Genomic DNA, 16026 nt, shown 5'->3' with positions numbered 1-16026 from the left:
AGCTAGACAAGTTTTCATTCTTTGAATATGTCTGTCTTCTATAAAAATTGTATAGGCTACAAAACTAACTGCTTAGATCATATTAATTTTCAATAGCAACAGAAAAAGCTTTTTTTTGTGCTTTAAAGTATCACAATCTCTGTCTCTAGATAGAGATCCTTTATCTCTAAATGGTTTTTAATCTATTTTATTTTCACTGTGTACTCCTTTATTACAATGGCTCATTATTTTTTGTAGATGTAGATTTGCAGCCTTTTACACTATTCTCAAAAGTCTCGCACTATAGCTTTTCCTTAAAGTCATGGCTTCTAGGCCTGTGATAATGTGAATAGTTGAAATGACATTCATTTTAAAATGTTCACTTCCAGGACTCGCAGTTGTGGAGAAAAGCATGAACACAGCTATGTGGAACAGAGGACTGAAGTAGGGTTTGATGAGCCTCAAGTATCATGGGTGACTATCATTTAAACTTCTTCCAAAGTGTATCCATCTCTACCTTGAAAGTAGTTGGGCTTCTCTGTGCTCCGTGTTGCTCCTGCTGAAAGGGCTTTTCCAGACTTCTTATATTCTAAAAATTCTCACTTACACTCTCAATTATGCCAGTGCATACACATTTGTTTCTGAGACAGTAATAACCTTTTGCTTGAATAGCTCTTTAGCCTCCTGATTATATACATCTTGCCACATTATATTTCTTGTCCACAATTCTTGCCCTTAGAAAAAGGGCCCAGGAAGGAAAAGACAATTTACAGAATCCAGCATTTGTTCAAGTGTAAGATTTAAGCTGTTTTTCTGAGTTGGTGCACAGGGAAGTGATTAAACTAATGATTTTTTTTAATAATTAGAGCTAGCAATGTTGTAGCATTCCTGGTGTGGAAAAAAATGGCAGCGCATGTATTTTCTGTGATATTGCTGAAAATGGTTCAGTCTCGTGTACATCAGCAAGGGTACAGATTCTTGAAAATCTTTGCTGTTCATTCATTAGTTGCCCGTCTAACCTGTGGCCTACCACATTACTATTCGTCATGATTCAACTCTGAACAAAGCAATTTAGCCAAATTCCTCAGAAGTTAAATTAATGACAAAAAGCACTCTGATTTCAATACGTTTTGCTACCTATTCAGATCAGTTTCAAGCAATTTTGCAGAGTTTCTGGTCACATAATGCATATGGGAATGTAGCTCCACAAACAAAACCAAACTCAAGCAATCTCTCCTCATAATTGTCACAAAGGAAAAAATGCCACAGCAAATTAAAAACATGATTATTCCAGGTCAAATCAAGAGTTAAAATACAATTTAAAAGGTAACTACATCGATCAGCAAAGACAGAAGATGTAACTTGAGCAAAGTTAAGCTTCCTTAGGCTTTAAACTAAGGCTTATCTACTCAGCGTGTTAAACTTTTGACAAACATAAATATGCATTGGGGAATAGCTTGAAAACAGACAAGATATAAGACTAAATAAAACTCCATAGTTTTGAAACTTCATTTGCATCACCTCTCAGGGTTGGTACCTGTGTCTGACGTTCTGACTGCTCCCAAACCAAAGACTTGAGACATCACTATTGCAGTATCAAGCCCTGGATGAGATGAACTGGAGGAGAGAGGTGGAACTGATCGTGTATCAAATTTAATTCAAGCCCTTCAAATCCTCAAGGGCTGAACAGCAGCTTTGCAAGGGTACTGTTAAGAGACAAATAAATAGTAACTTCTGAAAGTAAATTAAAGAGTATAAAGCTAGGTATGCTTATTGAAAGCATTTCAGTACATTGGGCAGAACAAAGTTACTTCCCACTTGTGGGTTTTCTTCTGCAGTTTTGTTTACTCACCTGATGGAGACAGAGGCATTTGGTCACCATGATATTTTCTGATTTTTTTATCCGTCCTTGATATCAGATACATATTCCCTCACTCACCTTAAGTCAGGCCTTCATTGCTTCCTAAAGTCAGGCCACAGCTAGAAGTTTGACACCATTTTGTAAGTGTTTTGGCTCCGTTTTATGTAAGATTAGATTAATGCAAAGCCAAGTTATCTCTGAAGTCTAGTTGTAAAGCTCCTGAGCCTGCAAGATGCTAAATCATCCTAATTCTGGGGTCCTCACCTTTTGGGAAGCTTGGAGAGCTGTTCCTGACAACTTGTCAAAAACTTCAATACTGTTCATGATGTCTGATACTGAAAAGGCTTCACAAAGGCATATGCATTACAACTGCATAGGTAACCTAAAGCATGTCCAAGTTCTCTGTCACCAATGCCAACAGGCTCAGATTGCCCCAAGTCTTTGCTAATGACTTCCCTTCCATATTGGAGTGGTCCCATTCAAGGTGCCTGGCTGGCCAGGTGCTCCATCAGACAGCCGAAGGACCCAGAGAGCAGTGAAGATCTAAATGACCTGCTCGTTCCCCATTTCCATTCACCGTCAGTAGTTCTTTGCTACGCACATACCAATCTACAGAGCCAGATTTGTAGGCTCTGCTCTATTACAAGCTGAAGCTGTCCTCTCATCCTCTTGATCCATCCTGTTACACATAGCACTTCATAGTCTAGTTGTCTAGTTCTTCCTTTCTGTGCTTCCTGAGTTCTGTGAGCCAAAAGAGTGCCCATTGTTCTTAGGGCCCAGGAAAAAAAATGCATATTTAGGAAAACTCCCTAGCAACTGCTTTCCTTATGGCAAGGAGAGAGGCCATTTGCATAAGAAAACCTTCCAGCTAGAAGCCTGCAAAGACACTAGTGGGAGCTGATTCTGTGACCAGTCCTCAAAGGAGAACTCCTGTTTAGTCCTGCTCCCTCTGGGTGGCCTTTCTGTGCTGTCCCCACCATCAGTGGGGCGGCGGTGTGGTCACACAAGGTGCACCAGTGCTCTGCAGCAGACAGGAGCTGCCGCTCCAGTTTCTGACTGTGCTCACAGTGGTCCCAGAGATCCTTTTCTCATTTTGTTCTCACATCATCTTTTCCTCACACTGCGCGCATCGCAAAGGCAACGGCTTCAGCTGCTAACCTTTGGAATTATGTCACTTGCTTTGCAGATTTCCTGCCAAAAGTGACAATCTGTAGCACTACAGTACAGTATCTCTCTCTCCAGATATTTACACACGGCTCCTCCCCACAATTACTAAATGGCATTAATGGTCTGCACAGAGACCTGGCCCAGGAAGAAAAACTACAGAAATCACTTCATTTGTCTTGCCATTCTGTGCCTGGTCTCTAGAAAATGTTGCCTGTAAACTTTTCACTTTCTAAAGCCCTGGACAAAACATTGACTCTAGTAAAGTCAAGGGAAGAAGACTCCATCAATACTGCAACTACAATCCAGCAAATTGTGAACAGGGTTGGGATTGAGGACATGGTCCTCTTATGTGCTAAACATCTAAACAGTGGTCAAATCCTTTCAGCACCTACAAAAATGGCTTTGTAGGACTGTGCTGCTACTTAACGGATGCACCGATTTCAATCGGAGTTCTGCAAAGCTCTCCAAATTGCAGTTCGTAAAACTAATTTCAATGTGTGAATCATTGCTTTCCTGCAATTTATATCCATATGTGTGGTTATTTTTGAGAATGATTCACTTTTGTATATATAATTTTAAAAGGACTTTTAAAGTTAATGAACATCTGTGCTAAAAACCCCTCAACAGAAAAGCTTGTGTCAGCCACCAGTGATGCTGACTGTGTAAACTTCCTGCTATTCTATAGGTATGCATATGGATCCTAGGGCTCTTACCGACTGCATACAGCAGGAGTAACCCCGCTGAAAACTACACCATTAAAATGCCTTAAAAATGGAGTGGGAACCCCAAAATTTCCATCCATTTGAAAACTGTAATATCTGTTTTATAACCAAAATGGGACCAAACAGTAAATTCTCAAAGCTCTTAACAGAAGCAAACAGAGGGAAAATTTCCATTTGAAAATTTCCAAACACTATGATTAAGTTTTTGATTGACATACATTCAGAGCTTTTAGCTATAGTGTTGTTTAACAGGATTTCTGCATTTGCTGGTATATATTTCTACATGCTGCTTCCTCACTGAACTTATTTTCTCCAGATGAACCATTTTCTTTACATCCTGCATGAGAACCACGCTGGTGTAAATCTAGTGGTGGTGGATTTACAAAGGAATAATTAGACACCCAAATTCAGTGGGTAATCAAGTAACTGGTGACAGAAGCAAGGTGACTCTGCTCTAGTTTGTCTTTTAAGTAACTCCATTTTTCAACCTAGTCATGATGCTTTTCTGTTTTTGCCCTCTCTACACTCTTTGATCTCACAGACTGAAGGAGAATGTGCTCCAGGAGCTGTGGAGCTGGCTTCCCACTTGTGCATATCATGTGAGAGGGGGCTTAAATCTGACAAAACAAATTATGCCATAATCTCCTAGTTAAAAATCTCATTTGCTGTATTACTGTCTCATCATTAACCCTGCAAGATGGAGTTTTGTAAGAACTCACTGTTAAATGCAGCACACTACACATGCTGGGCATCGGATGTTCCTTCTACTAGCACTAATATGAAAACTTCCTTGGACTCCTCTCATAGGTTCTGTGTCAGTGAAAACTGATGGAAACAAAACTGTAAGATGAATGACCCTGGTGTGAAGATGATGAGAAAACGTCACTTGGGAAGTGACTACATCTATAGCCATGCTAAAAAAGTTGGAACTGTACTTGCTTGAGACAAAGCTGAATTTGGCCTCTTCGTGTAGCACTGAGCAGGTTAGAAAACTGCAATTCCAGCCAAAACACCAGCCGTCAGGGATGTGTAAGTAAGAGCTGGGGAAAGAGCATGCTACCTGCACACAACAGAATATACTCTGGCATAGGCAGGTAGTAACAGGCATCAAACCATGCTGCTAATTGTTTAGCATCTGGATAATGCCATGTCCTGGTGCATGCAGGTTTCTAAATTGCTGACATTGTGGTGACCTTTAGGAAGCTCCTAAAAGCCCTCTAAAATCATTAGGCCTATTCTACTTGTGATTATGTTACTTTAAGTTCAGAGTTACTGTGCTGCCTTCAAGGCAGCGAGTTCGGATGTACGTCTCTCTAGCTGGCCCATTATTTCCTGTATTGTTTCCAGTTGCATGAAATCATCTGTGCACGTCCTCCAGGGCTGCTGGAACCCTCTGTCCTCCCCAGCACTACACATGATGCAATCAGCCTCTGACGGAGGAGGAGAGCCGAGAAGTCCATGTAGGGAAGCAGATAATTTCCTTTTGAGCAATGGATGCAAAAATAGCAGCTAATAAAAAGCCTTCAAACTGTGCCTTCAAACTGTGACAATTCAATACACACACCTACGAGGATGCCTTGACAAGCTGCTTGACTTCTCAGTAACTCTTTCTTGTTTTCTTTAGTGCAACCTCCTCCAAACTCCCCCACACAGGTACTCATCTCTGTAGTGACAGCTGAGACCTGCAGGTGTTTGCTGCTATTGGCCTTTCAGAATAGACAGACACTTGTTCCTTACTGTAAACATTTGTATCGTGGTGCTTGCCTGGCTAGTTATGGCCCAAATAATGATAAACACGCCTTTTCTTTTTTTAGCCCCTTGCTGTCATGCATTAATTCTCTTTGCAAATAGGCATTTGGTACTGGAAATAGCTTAAGCGAGATCACTCTCTGGTGATTATTTTACTAGCACTATATTTTAGCAAATGTTTCATATAGAGAGTCACCAGAAAAGTGAATTATGCAGTTGCCAGAAATACTGCACTCTACAATATTAGGCTCACAAACGAAGGAAGGACTGTGCCTAGCAGGCAAGATGCTCTTTGCCATTTCACTACTCAAATACTAATGCTATTTCACTGTCTTCAAACTGCTGCTCTGGCTTTGCTAAGCAACAGTGGAGATCAGAATTGGGACTGTTAGCTGAGGACTATAATACTCCCAAGTGTCAAAATGGTTTCTCAAAAGAGTTTTTGACCTTTTTATGTAGAGAGAAGATCTGAAAGCTGGGTATTTTTAAAATTGGCCTGGAATAGTGAATTGTGTAATCCTTAGTTTTTCTGGAAGTCTTCCTGGGAGGCTAAGAAGTGTAATAACTTCTCACGTCTTAACTGAAAGCACATGGGAACTCTATGTTTTAAAAAGACATCTTTTCCCAAAATACTCACTTAACGTTAACATTAAATAGAAGTGATCAAGAAACATAACATTAAGAAACAAAGCCACAAAAATCTAGGAAACTTCCTTACAAATCTTTCTCATTCCCTCAGCTGTTTACTTTTTTGGTACCATAATTCTGTTTCTTTAGTTCTTTACTCACCACCAAATTAGACAAGACCTGAATTTTAATTTTTTTAAAAAAGCAGCCCCCAAGGAGGCTAAAAATAAAAGAGAGACAACAGTCTTTCTCAACCATTAGAGGTACAAAATGTGCCAGTGTGAACTGCAAAGTCATTCACTGAGGGATTGAAACCAAAAAACTTCAAAAAAAGGGGGATGTTCTTCATTTGGAAGGAGTGGAAGATGAGAGTGGCCCATGGCACTGTTTGACAAAACAGTGAGTGTGTGCCAGTGACACAGGTTATGCGAGTCTAGGATGTACTGTGCAGCGTGTTTTCATTAGAGGCTGGGAAGTACCTCTGATCCAAGAATGGACAAAATCTCATTTGGAAAATACTGCTCACAGTTCCAGTGATGTCTGTACCAGAAAGAGACACTGAAATGGCTGTTTCACACACTGAAAGTCAAGGGGGAAGGCTACTACAAGGAGAAGAAAAATAAAGAACCTTTTCTTCCGACAGAGTGCCGCCTTTAACGCTCAAAAACAGTCTGGAAGGGGACAGGAGTACTTTTTCTAAATATACTTGAGATGTAAAGGCTAGGAAAGGAGAATAATGTGATCAAGTGGGTGTACTTTGGTCATGAGTTAATTCAGGCTGTTGATAAAAGAGAAAATTTGCAGCCGTTAGGACAACAAGGTTGTGGAGTAGCCTTCCAGGGAAAGCCCTAGCAGCAGGATCCTACTTATTTGTAACATCCACTTTGATGGAAGGGGCTGTGTGACAGGGCAGGAGTGATCCAGGAGTTAGAAATTCAAGCTTCAGAAACACAAGATTGCTGCTGTCCAATTTTGTGGTATACCTGAGAGACATTTGAGAAGCAGCCTGTCAGCCTTTTGCAGGCTGCTCTGTATCTGTTTATTTCACTAAAGCCTTTCTTCACAACTTGCATTTGTTGCCTGCATTTTTGTTTCCCCTCTTGATGTGTGATCTGGCTCTGGGTCAGCTTCGGTTTCCACACTGCCCCGAGGCACTGAGGACAGGCGACAGGGCCAGAGGTGCTCTGAGGGGCGACACCAAACCCCCGTAATGCCACAGGCTGCTGCAGCTGGCTCGTGCACTCATAGTGTTACACAGTTTGCTAGCTCAGAAGGTAATTCTGACTGAGACAGACTGGTGGCGATTGCTGTCGCCTCCTGTTGTGTGTTGGGTGTGAATGACTTCCTAAGATATCTCAGGAATTTTTGCCAAACATAATTTCTTTTTAGGGGCTTAGGACACTGTTGATACCTTGACATCTCCTCTTTTTCCCTGGCAGACTGGAATTTTTATGGGGTTTGATGCCTTATATTGAAGGGGCTAAAGTGTTAATGAGTGTTGGCATTTTCCATATGACTTGAGGAGGTCTCAGATTCTTGTAGCTCCTCCTACCCTTAACACCTAATGTGTGGCTTCCTGCAAGAGTGGAAGGCTTGGGCTCAGTAACCTATGTTGCTTCTTACAATCCTACATGGTATGCTCTCTTTAAATAGCAACACATGGTACAAAATATGCAGAAGATTTTAAAGAGAAATCAGGTCACTGGACTTTATACTGAAACACATCCTCTTGGGTTCTTCTGCCTCATCTGTGCCAGAAATGGAGGAAACTAATTTATGACTGCTCTCTGTTCCTTTGGGGTGAGTTGGACCTGAAGGAAGATGGAAATCTTACTAATAGCCCCAGTCTTTTGACAGATCCTTGCACGGTTTGTACAACTGGAGGACAGGAGTCCTTATTTTCTCCACTGTTCCTTGTGCTGTTGCATAAAGGCAAGTAAGTTATACAATAGCTAAATAGGGATTACACAACTGAGCTCCATAAATCTAAATCAGAAACAGAGTCTGTATCCTGCACTGGACAAACATAAAAGTGTGGAAGGGTGAAATTCTGATCCTAATGAAGTTAATGGCAAAGCTCTTGCTTACTCTGGTGAGATCACGGTTTCATCCAAAATCTTGGCTCAAGCCTGTAGTTGGCTGACCAGGCTGGATATTTAAAGCATATCCCTGTTAAGTTTTCCAAGTACTGGGATAAGATGACCTTACTTTTTTTTAAAAAAAAAAAAAAAAAAAAAAAAAGCTTTTTTCTTATTATAAAGAAATGCAGAAAAGCATTTTAAGACTGAGCAACCACTTGCAAACCTGAACTGGAAGCCTAAATAGGCTAATAAACTATCTCTGAGTGCAAAAAACAAATATTAGGAAAGTGGTTGTTCCCATGCTTCAGTGTCAATACTTTAAGCCATTGAAAGCTGCTGCTGAGTCACGCTACTTGGGTATCAGAGGGAAAGATGGGAAACCCTGACCTGTGGGGGTTGGGAGTCCAAACAACAAAAACCAGACATCAGCAAAACAAATAAAAGCCTGTAATGATCCTGAGACCTAAGCTCTGCAAGTAAATAACTTTATGAAATGATCCACTGTGCTACAAGGACTGCAGTGCAGCAGAGTGTTGCTGGAGCTGTTTGTCACACAGACCACACTAATTACTTGACAGTTGTTTCAGTTTGGCCTGGCGTGGACAGCAGTGCTGGGTAAGAAAAGCCATCAAAGTTTCTTCATGTCCCCGGGTTCATCTGGTCTGACTATTGAAAACTATTGCTGTTGCACTGAATGTTAGCATGTACACCAGGGCTCCCCTCACCCACGGGACTTCTACCTGACGAAAAAGAAAGGAAAAGCGAATGGAAGAGAAAAAGGAAAGCTTGTGCAATCAGCGCCACGCATCACATGCATTCCCAGCCCAAGGGTTATTTCTCTCCCCCTCTTCCCTGAAGCATCTCTTAACAACTGAGCTGATTCAATGCAGAATGTCATTAACAATCTAACAAGGATTGGGGATCAACCTTATCTTACAGAAGCAAGCTATACATAATCATCTTGGACAAATCTAACATCCTGACAGGGTAGTAGGATCCCCCCAAAAAATTATTCCAGTGTATTAATAAATGCAAATGCTGAACCTTTTCTTGCAGAGCTTTTTGCAGCTGTGTAAATCCTTCCAACAAGCATCAGATAAAGCTGTCAAGATTGGGTAAGAATTGCTTCTATGTATGTGTTTAAGCCTGAGCAGTTGCAAAGACTTAGCCTGCTATCAACAATTAGGTATGGTAGGTCAGTGCCATCCCAGTGTCACTGCTGACAGTTTCATTACTTAGGCCTGCCATGGATATAATTCTCCAGGCAACTGTCTGGAAAGTCATCATAGTCTTGACTGTTTCATGACCAGCTTCTGACCAGCCCACAAATGGCCCAAGCAGGGCAGGCCAGAGCCTCACAGGCTCAACTGTAACTTCCAGCTTTCATCACTGTGATACATGGTGGCACTGCAGGCAGTGGCTCTGTCCCTCTTCTGCATCAGCTAGAAGCCAGCTAGAACATGAGGGGCCAGAGAAATGCTCCTTGGTTTTCTCACTGTGCAGAACAAACAACTACTCAACTTTAAGTTCCATACCCATCTATCATACTGTAAGCTTACACCATCAATTTGGATGGAGCCTTGCTACTTTACATCTTCACTCACCCCCTCTGACACTTGCCTACCTCTTTCTCCCTTCATTCACACTTGTGTCTTTTACAAACACCTCTCTCCAGTTACCTTTCCTGCCTTTTTCGTTCCCTTTCTCACATCCATGATTGCACCCTCTTCAGACTACTCCCTCTTTCTTCTCCTTTGTTACACCCTGGACCCCACAGATCCTCCCTTGGCCTCAAAAAAAGTGATGAAGAGGGAGAGAAGAAGGAAAGAAGAGAGTGATTCTGTATAAGAGGCATTGAGAAATGCAGTGAATCCCTTGAATGAGGTCCTTTGAGACGTACCCAAGGACTATGCAGGTTACCCAGAATTTCCTTTGGTGAACCCCTGCTTTCTGCAGGTCATGGGTCTTGTTCTAAGTTTGTGCTTCATTGGGTGGAAGCTTTGCTTGAATGCTCACGTGTAAGAATCAAGGATTAAGCCCAGAGGTACATGAGCAGGTAAGATGAGTCAGTACACTATCACATGCCTATGCCAGGTTTCAGTCATTCCCAGGAAGTCCGTACGATTACTTGGCTTCCATCCCTTTTTGCAGGTAGTTTTTCTACAGCAGGGAGTTACTCATTTTTTCCAAAAATAAGCAGAGCATTTATTGCTCAAAAATGCTGCCTCTGACTGTCAAGGCCTTTGCAAACACTTACTGTTAAGCGTGGACATTCATTCTTAAGTGTAATGACGAACATGGTAAACAAATCCTAACAAGTATTGCTCACACTTCAGATGCAAAATCAGGAAACCCTGGGCTTTGGTACTCACTGGTGTCCTCGCAAACACAAATAGAAGCAGTGATACCATTCTGTGTATTTTTCCAAGTTCTGAAGTGCGGTCATGCTTGTTTTACATTGACCAAATAGCTTGAAGTGCCAAGTTTCCAAAACAACAAAATATAAGAGGAATCTGGCTCGTACGTTTACTAAATACTAGGTTTGCCTTTTGAAAGAAAAGACAAAGAAGAGAGGATACTGTTACTTCTCAGCTGTTAAGTAAAACAACACGCAACAAGAATTCTTGTGTGTGGGTTCCTCTGCCCTGTCCAGCCTCAGCTGGACATAGAGACAATCTCTTTCCAGGCATCCCACAAACACTGACGCTGAAGTAACACTCTCCTTTATGGACACAGCAGCCCAGATTGGGTGGCTAGGGAAGAGGCCTTTATTTTATCTATAAGGAATTCACTGGCACCAAGTCATGTGAGAGGCAGGCACAGAAAATGTGTTTGAAGATGCTGAGTGGCTTGCCTTACGGGATGAACTCTAAGGTTTATAAACTAACAGCTTGGCTGTGGATTGCTTTCCCCAAGCCTGATAGCTTCAGTTCCAACCATGAAATTACAAACATGGTTGCAAACAGCAAATGCTGTCAACTACGTGGCTTGCCGCATAGTACAAAGACAACATCAACAACAGTAATTGATGTACACAGTCTGGTTTATCCTAGTGATCCTAGAAGACCTTTGCAAAATTCAGAGATCATTTTAATGCAACCAAGCTCAGGGAAAACAGCCTGGGCCAGAATGAACAAGCATGATGAACTACTCTTACCCACCACAAAACAACTCTTCAGCCATCAGCAGTAGGACTAATAACTTGGTTTAAGGCAGGAAAAACTTACTGACAGCCTTTCGGGTCATGAGTATATAACAATTTCTCACCTAGTCTCTTCCTGAGTAAAATAACTGGTCCAGTGCTGCTGTCCAGTACTTACACCTCCACTAGTATACTGAAACATTATACCATACCCAAAAGTTACAATTTCCATTTGTCTTAGCAATATATAAGAACATATTTTAATAACTTCAAAGTGTTATGCCAAATTTGATTATCCGCTCTTCCTTTTTATCTGCTGCTGCTTCTTCTTCACTAAAGCCAAGAAAACATGCAAAATTTCTACCCAGAGAAAAAGATCTTTCTGTGATTTATTATTAGAACATAAAGCCAACATACATAAACAGGACATGCCAATCTCATTCTGATTAACTCTCTCCAAATTTACCAAAACCTTGTAACTCAAAACCAGGTTGTCCATATGCCAGCCTCTAAATTACCTGACAGACAGATGGCCGAGTATAAAAGCAGGATCAGTCACATCAATGTGGTAAGATGACTGAACAAAGACGTAGGTTATTACCAATTACAGCAGTTCACTTACCCTATAGTAGTCCGTGCTGTACACATCTCTAGACATCCCAAAATCCCCAATCTTCACCAGTAGGTTCTCACCAACCAGGCAATTCCGGGTAGCAAGATCCCGATGCACGAAGTGCTGTGACGCCAGGTAAACCATACCAGATGCAATCTGCTGGGCAATGTAAAGCATCTGGGATTGGGTCAGCTCAGCAGGACGGTTGGCTTCTGCCATCAGTACTGCATCTGGTCCATGTGACCTGCACCAAAATACAAGATGATTAAGTGATGGGTCAATTGTAAGCTGAAGAGGTGAAAGGCATTAGTGAGCCTAAAACCACACAACTGACTCTCAAATACAATAACGAAAAGGGCTACAAATTCATTGGTGAAATCAGGGAAAATTTTTATCCTGGCTTTTTTCATTTACTGTTTTCCTTCATTGTGTGAAAGACAGGTGGTGTGAAGAGCATTACACAACAGGTGATATATTACTCATATAAATAAGGCCTGTGCATTCACAATACCCCTCTGTCCAAAACCACCACCTTTCTCCTGTTCCATCCTCATAATCTTTTCTGGATAAAGGCTGGCAAATGTAGCTCTTTGGTATCTGAGGAAAACCTTATCACTCTGTAAGAGTGAAAGGCAATGGAGTGAAAGGCAATGAAATGGCATGCACAGCATCACTTTTCCTATGACTGGCATGCTTTGATTTCTACAGGGAGACAGGCCATCGACCCTTCCTTCTTTTCTTAAAGAACAAAGAGCTAACTTCCTTCTGAGATGCCATCTGAGAAACAAGGGCAGCAATTTTAGATTTACACTTCTAATTTCCTATCCGAAAGCACAGCAGTAAACCATTTTTGCTTATTTCATCAGCAAGGGTAAGTCCTGCCTGAAATGGGAATTCTTGACAATAGGAAGAGGACACAAACCACACACTATCTGTAACAACTAAACAGGTTCAGAAATACAAACTTTTCAAGACCTAGTGAGTCCCTAAGATGCAATAATCAACTGATTAATGAGAAACTTGTATACACTCCAGCAGGAGAGCCGTTTTGCATTTGGAAAGCCCAGCAAAGTACTGGAACACACGTGCTTCACCCATCTTAACTAGGTCTGTTAGCTCTGGTATACATATGTAACATCCTAGTATCCTGAAGATACAGATGTAAACAATCCTACACACAACATTTTATAGTAAGCATTACTAGCTAATCCTTATCCAATTAATGAGGTCATCTGGCAATCATTCCTCATTTGATACATCTTATAAAATTCTGAGTATCCCTTTCCATCCATGCCATTATTTGGGGTTCAGTGGCCTTTTTTATTCCATTCCTGAAGATTATTCTTTCTGAGCCCACCTTTCCTCTTCCCTCCTCAACTTTTCTTTTTTTTTAAATACTCTAGACCCGATTTTTATTTTCTCTCAGAAGTCCTTCCTTCCTACAAAGAGGAGTTTCAGAGAATCACCTTTCTAAACAATAGAGGTGAGGCCTTAATTCATCCCTAGGGGGAGGGCACAGGAGTTTGGAAAAGAGTTGCAAATTAATCAAAATCTGTGAGATCAAATCTGACACTACCTATTAGAAATATGATATTAAAATTGCCCTAAGGGAAGAACTTCATGAGCAAAGTGACAGATGTGAGAAAGAAACAAAGGAGGGTGCATAGCATTTCTGGGACTGCATCTGGTACCAGGCAAAGAAGCTCTCTGCCACAGGGTACATACAGGAAGCTATTCGAACTGGTCTGGGTTGGGGGAAATAAAGGGGATAATATGAAATCTCCAGCCAAGACTCACAGGTAAATTCCTACTGAAAAGCATTGTATCTTTTCATTGCATGGATTTTTTTTAATGACTGCTCTCAGACATGAATCTCTCAGTTGCTAAATCAGAGAACACATCATGTTTTGCTAGCTTCCTTGAGGACATGGTCTGTACCCAATGAAACTTTTGGATTATTCTTAACACTCTATCCACCTTGCTTGTCCTCCTGGTGCTGGGTGTAAATGCTCCTTAGTGTTTGCCACAGCCAGGAACATTGACAGATTCTTTGGATTCACATCAGCCTCCACTAGCCAGAACAAGCACAGGGCAGGCATGACTTTGAGGCTTCAGTCCTAGATCTGAAACAGCCTTTGGCTGCATGCAGACAGCAAGGCTCATTTGGGTTAAATTTCAGATTAATTTTTCCCCAACAGCCTTTGGTGGCGCTGCAGGGTAAGAAATATAGGCTCTTACAGCCCACTTACCACTAACCTCTGATCTGCAGCACAAGCTGCAGCAAATGTGAGAGGAATGACAAATTGGAGCTTCGGTTTAACAGCTTGTCCCAGCATAATCATTTTATGTTCTAAAGACAAGGGCTGATTAATAATTAAAAAAGGAGAAGACCTGAAGTAGGAAATACACTGTCTGCTAAACTACCTTTCTGTACAGTAATTCAAAATCAGCACTAGGATGTAGGAAAAGGCCAATCAAAATGAATCAACGAATAAGTATTTCTTATGAAATAAGAAATTATTTCTTTTCAGGTATGATTCTAGCTTCTTCTAATAGAAATTCAATGTTCTGAAAACGTACTGGGATGGCATCTTAGGAAACTGCAGTTCTCTCCTGATCCACGGCAGAGGTCCAAGCAGGCAAATGTAAATGTCCTGACATGGCTCTGACGATATACTTAAATCCTCTGCCAGAGAGACAATCAGTCTGGGAAAAGTAGTAGCATTTGCTCTGCATCCCCAGTTCAGGCCCCAGTCTCCCTGCCTAACCTGGCAGCCCTTCCAATAAGGGAGGATGCTAGTTGATGTCATTTGCTTTTATGGTGAGGCTATTTGTTCAGTGGAGATTAGAAAGACAGCAAACTCATTTCGCATACGCTATCAAAAATGCATAAAAGGAGACACTAGCAGTCACTAGCCATTTCAGTCAGATAGAAAATCTGAAGCCATTTAAAGGGACATCAGTTCTGATTGTTTTACAGCTTTGTCACAAATATCTTGCCAAAATGGTGGTACCCCTAGTTATCTTCAGCAGGAGAGATCTCAGTACATTGAAATGCCTTTGTGATATCCTTTGATGAAAATCACATGGAAGACCTTGAAAGTACAGGCCCTTATGCAAATTTTTTGTACATAGGAGCAAAAGCTGTCTCTTAACTGCTTATTTTTATGTCAATGAATGCAGGCTAGTGGAAATGGCACAGACATAAGGCCACTTTTCATAACTTCCTGGTTCATCAGTTACCTACTAATAGCGAACCTTAGGTATCATCTACTTATTTATGACTGCTTTACTGCCAAATTTCAATTTCTGATGTAAATTCCTGAATAGCTTTATGAAATAAAGCCCTAATCCAGACCCCAAGATGTAGCATTTTCCATTGCACTGAAGTTTCCATGGCTCACAGTTTTCTTGCTCCAGATTAATGGCAGTCTTTCCAAAACACTGAGAGGAGGGAAGAGAAAAGGGGTTAAATTTCAAAAGCTCTTAGACGCCTACAGTTAGCTATAGGTGTTGAGTGGGATCTTCCCAAGTGCTACCAGAAAGCCTGCAAGAAAATTATTCCTACTGTAAGATTTATAACCAAACATTTCAGAATACACTGGAATATATTGAAAACAATGGTTTTTTGGTTCCCACTCCTTTGGTGCAAAGCATAAGGCTTGACTTAATGGTACTTCCAAATAGGCAAAGAAACAATGAGCCCCACAGCCCAGTACAGAAGACGAGAGTTGCACAGGTTTGCACTCCTAGGTGTTGGTATTTTCCAGTGGTAGTAGTTAATTTGGCATTAAGTATCAGTAACGCCTACCTTCTCTGCCCACTTCTGGCTCTCCTGCACAGTATATGTTCATGGATTTACCTGAGGAATTTGTTAAGATCTCCGTGCTTCATATACTCAAAGACCATGATGAGTGGATCACCCTCAACACAGACACCGTAGAACTTGACGATGTGCTCGTGTTGCAGGTTGGTCAGCAGCTCTGCCTCGCGGTGGAAGTCCTTGCGAGCGTTGTCACTGGCATCCTTCAGTGTCTGGTGGGGAAAACAAAAATGTAAGGGGAAATGTTCGCAGAAGGTAGTGA

At 41.4% G+C, this 16026-nt stretch overlaps 1 protein-coding gene across 1 annotated transcript in view; it reads right to left on the bottom strand.

The window, feature by feature from the left end:
• The window catches only part of NTRK2 (neurotrophic receptor tyrosine kinase 2), a 210240-nt gene that overhangs the window by 32639 nt on the left and 161575 nt on the right, over window positions 1-16026 (bottom strand). The window contains exons 14-15 of the mRNA XM_054809979.1: window positions 15804-15976; window positions 11951-12185 (exon numbers count right to left, since the gene is read on the bottom strand). Coding sequence (XP_054665954.1) covers window positions 11951-12185; window positions 15804-15976 — 408 coding nt within the window. The remainder of the gene's footprint in view (window positions 1-11950; window positions 12186-15803; window positions 15977-16026) is intronic.

Source organism: Grus americana, chromosome Z (genome assembly GCF_028858705.1).
Source record: "Grus americana isolate bGruAme1 chromosome Z, bGruAme1.mat, whole genome shotgun sequence".
Classification (NCBI taxonomy): Eukaryota; Metazoa; Chordata; class Aves; order Gruiformes; family Gruidae; genus Grus; species Grus americana.
Note: the sequence above shows the minus strand (reverse complement) of the source record. Positions and strands in the feature narration are given on the sequence as shown.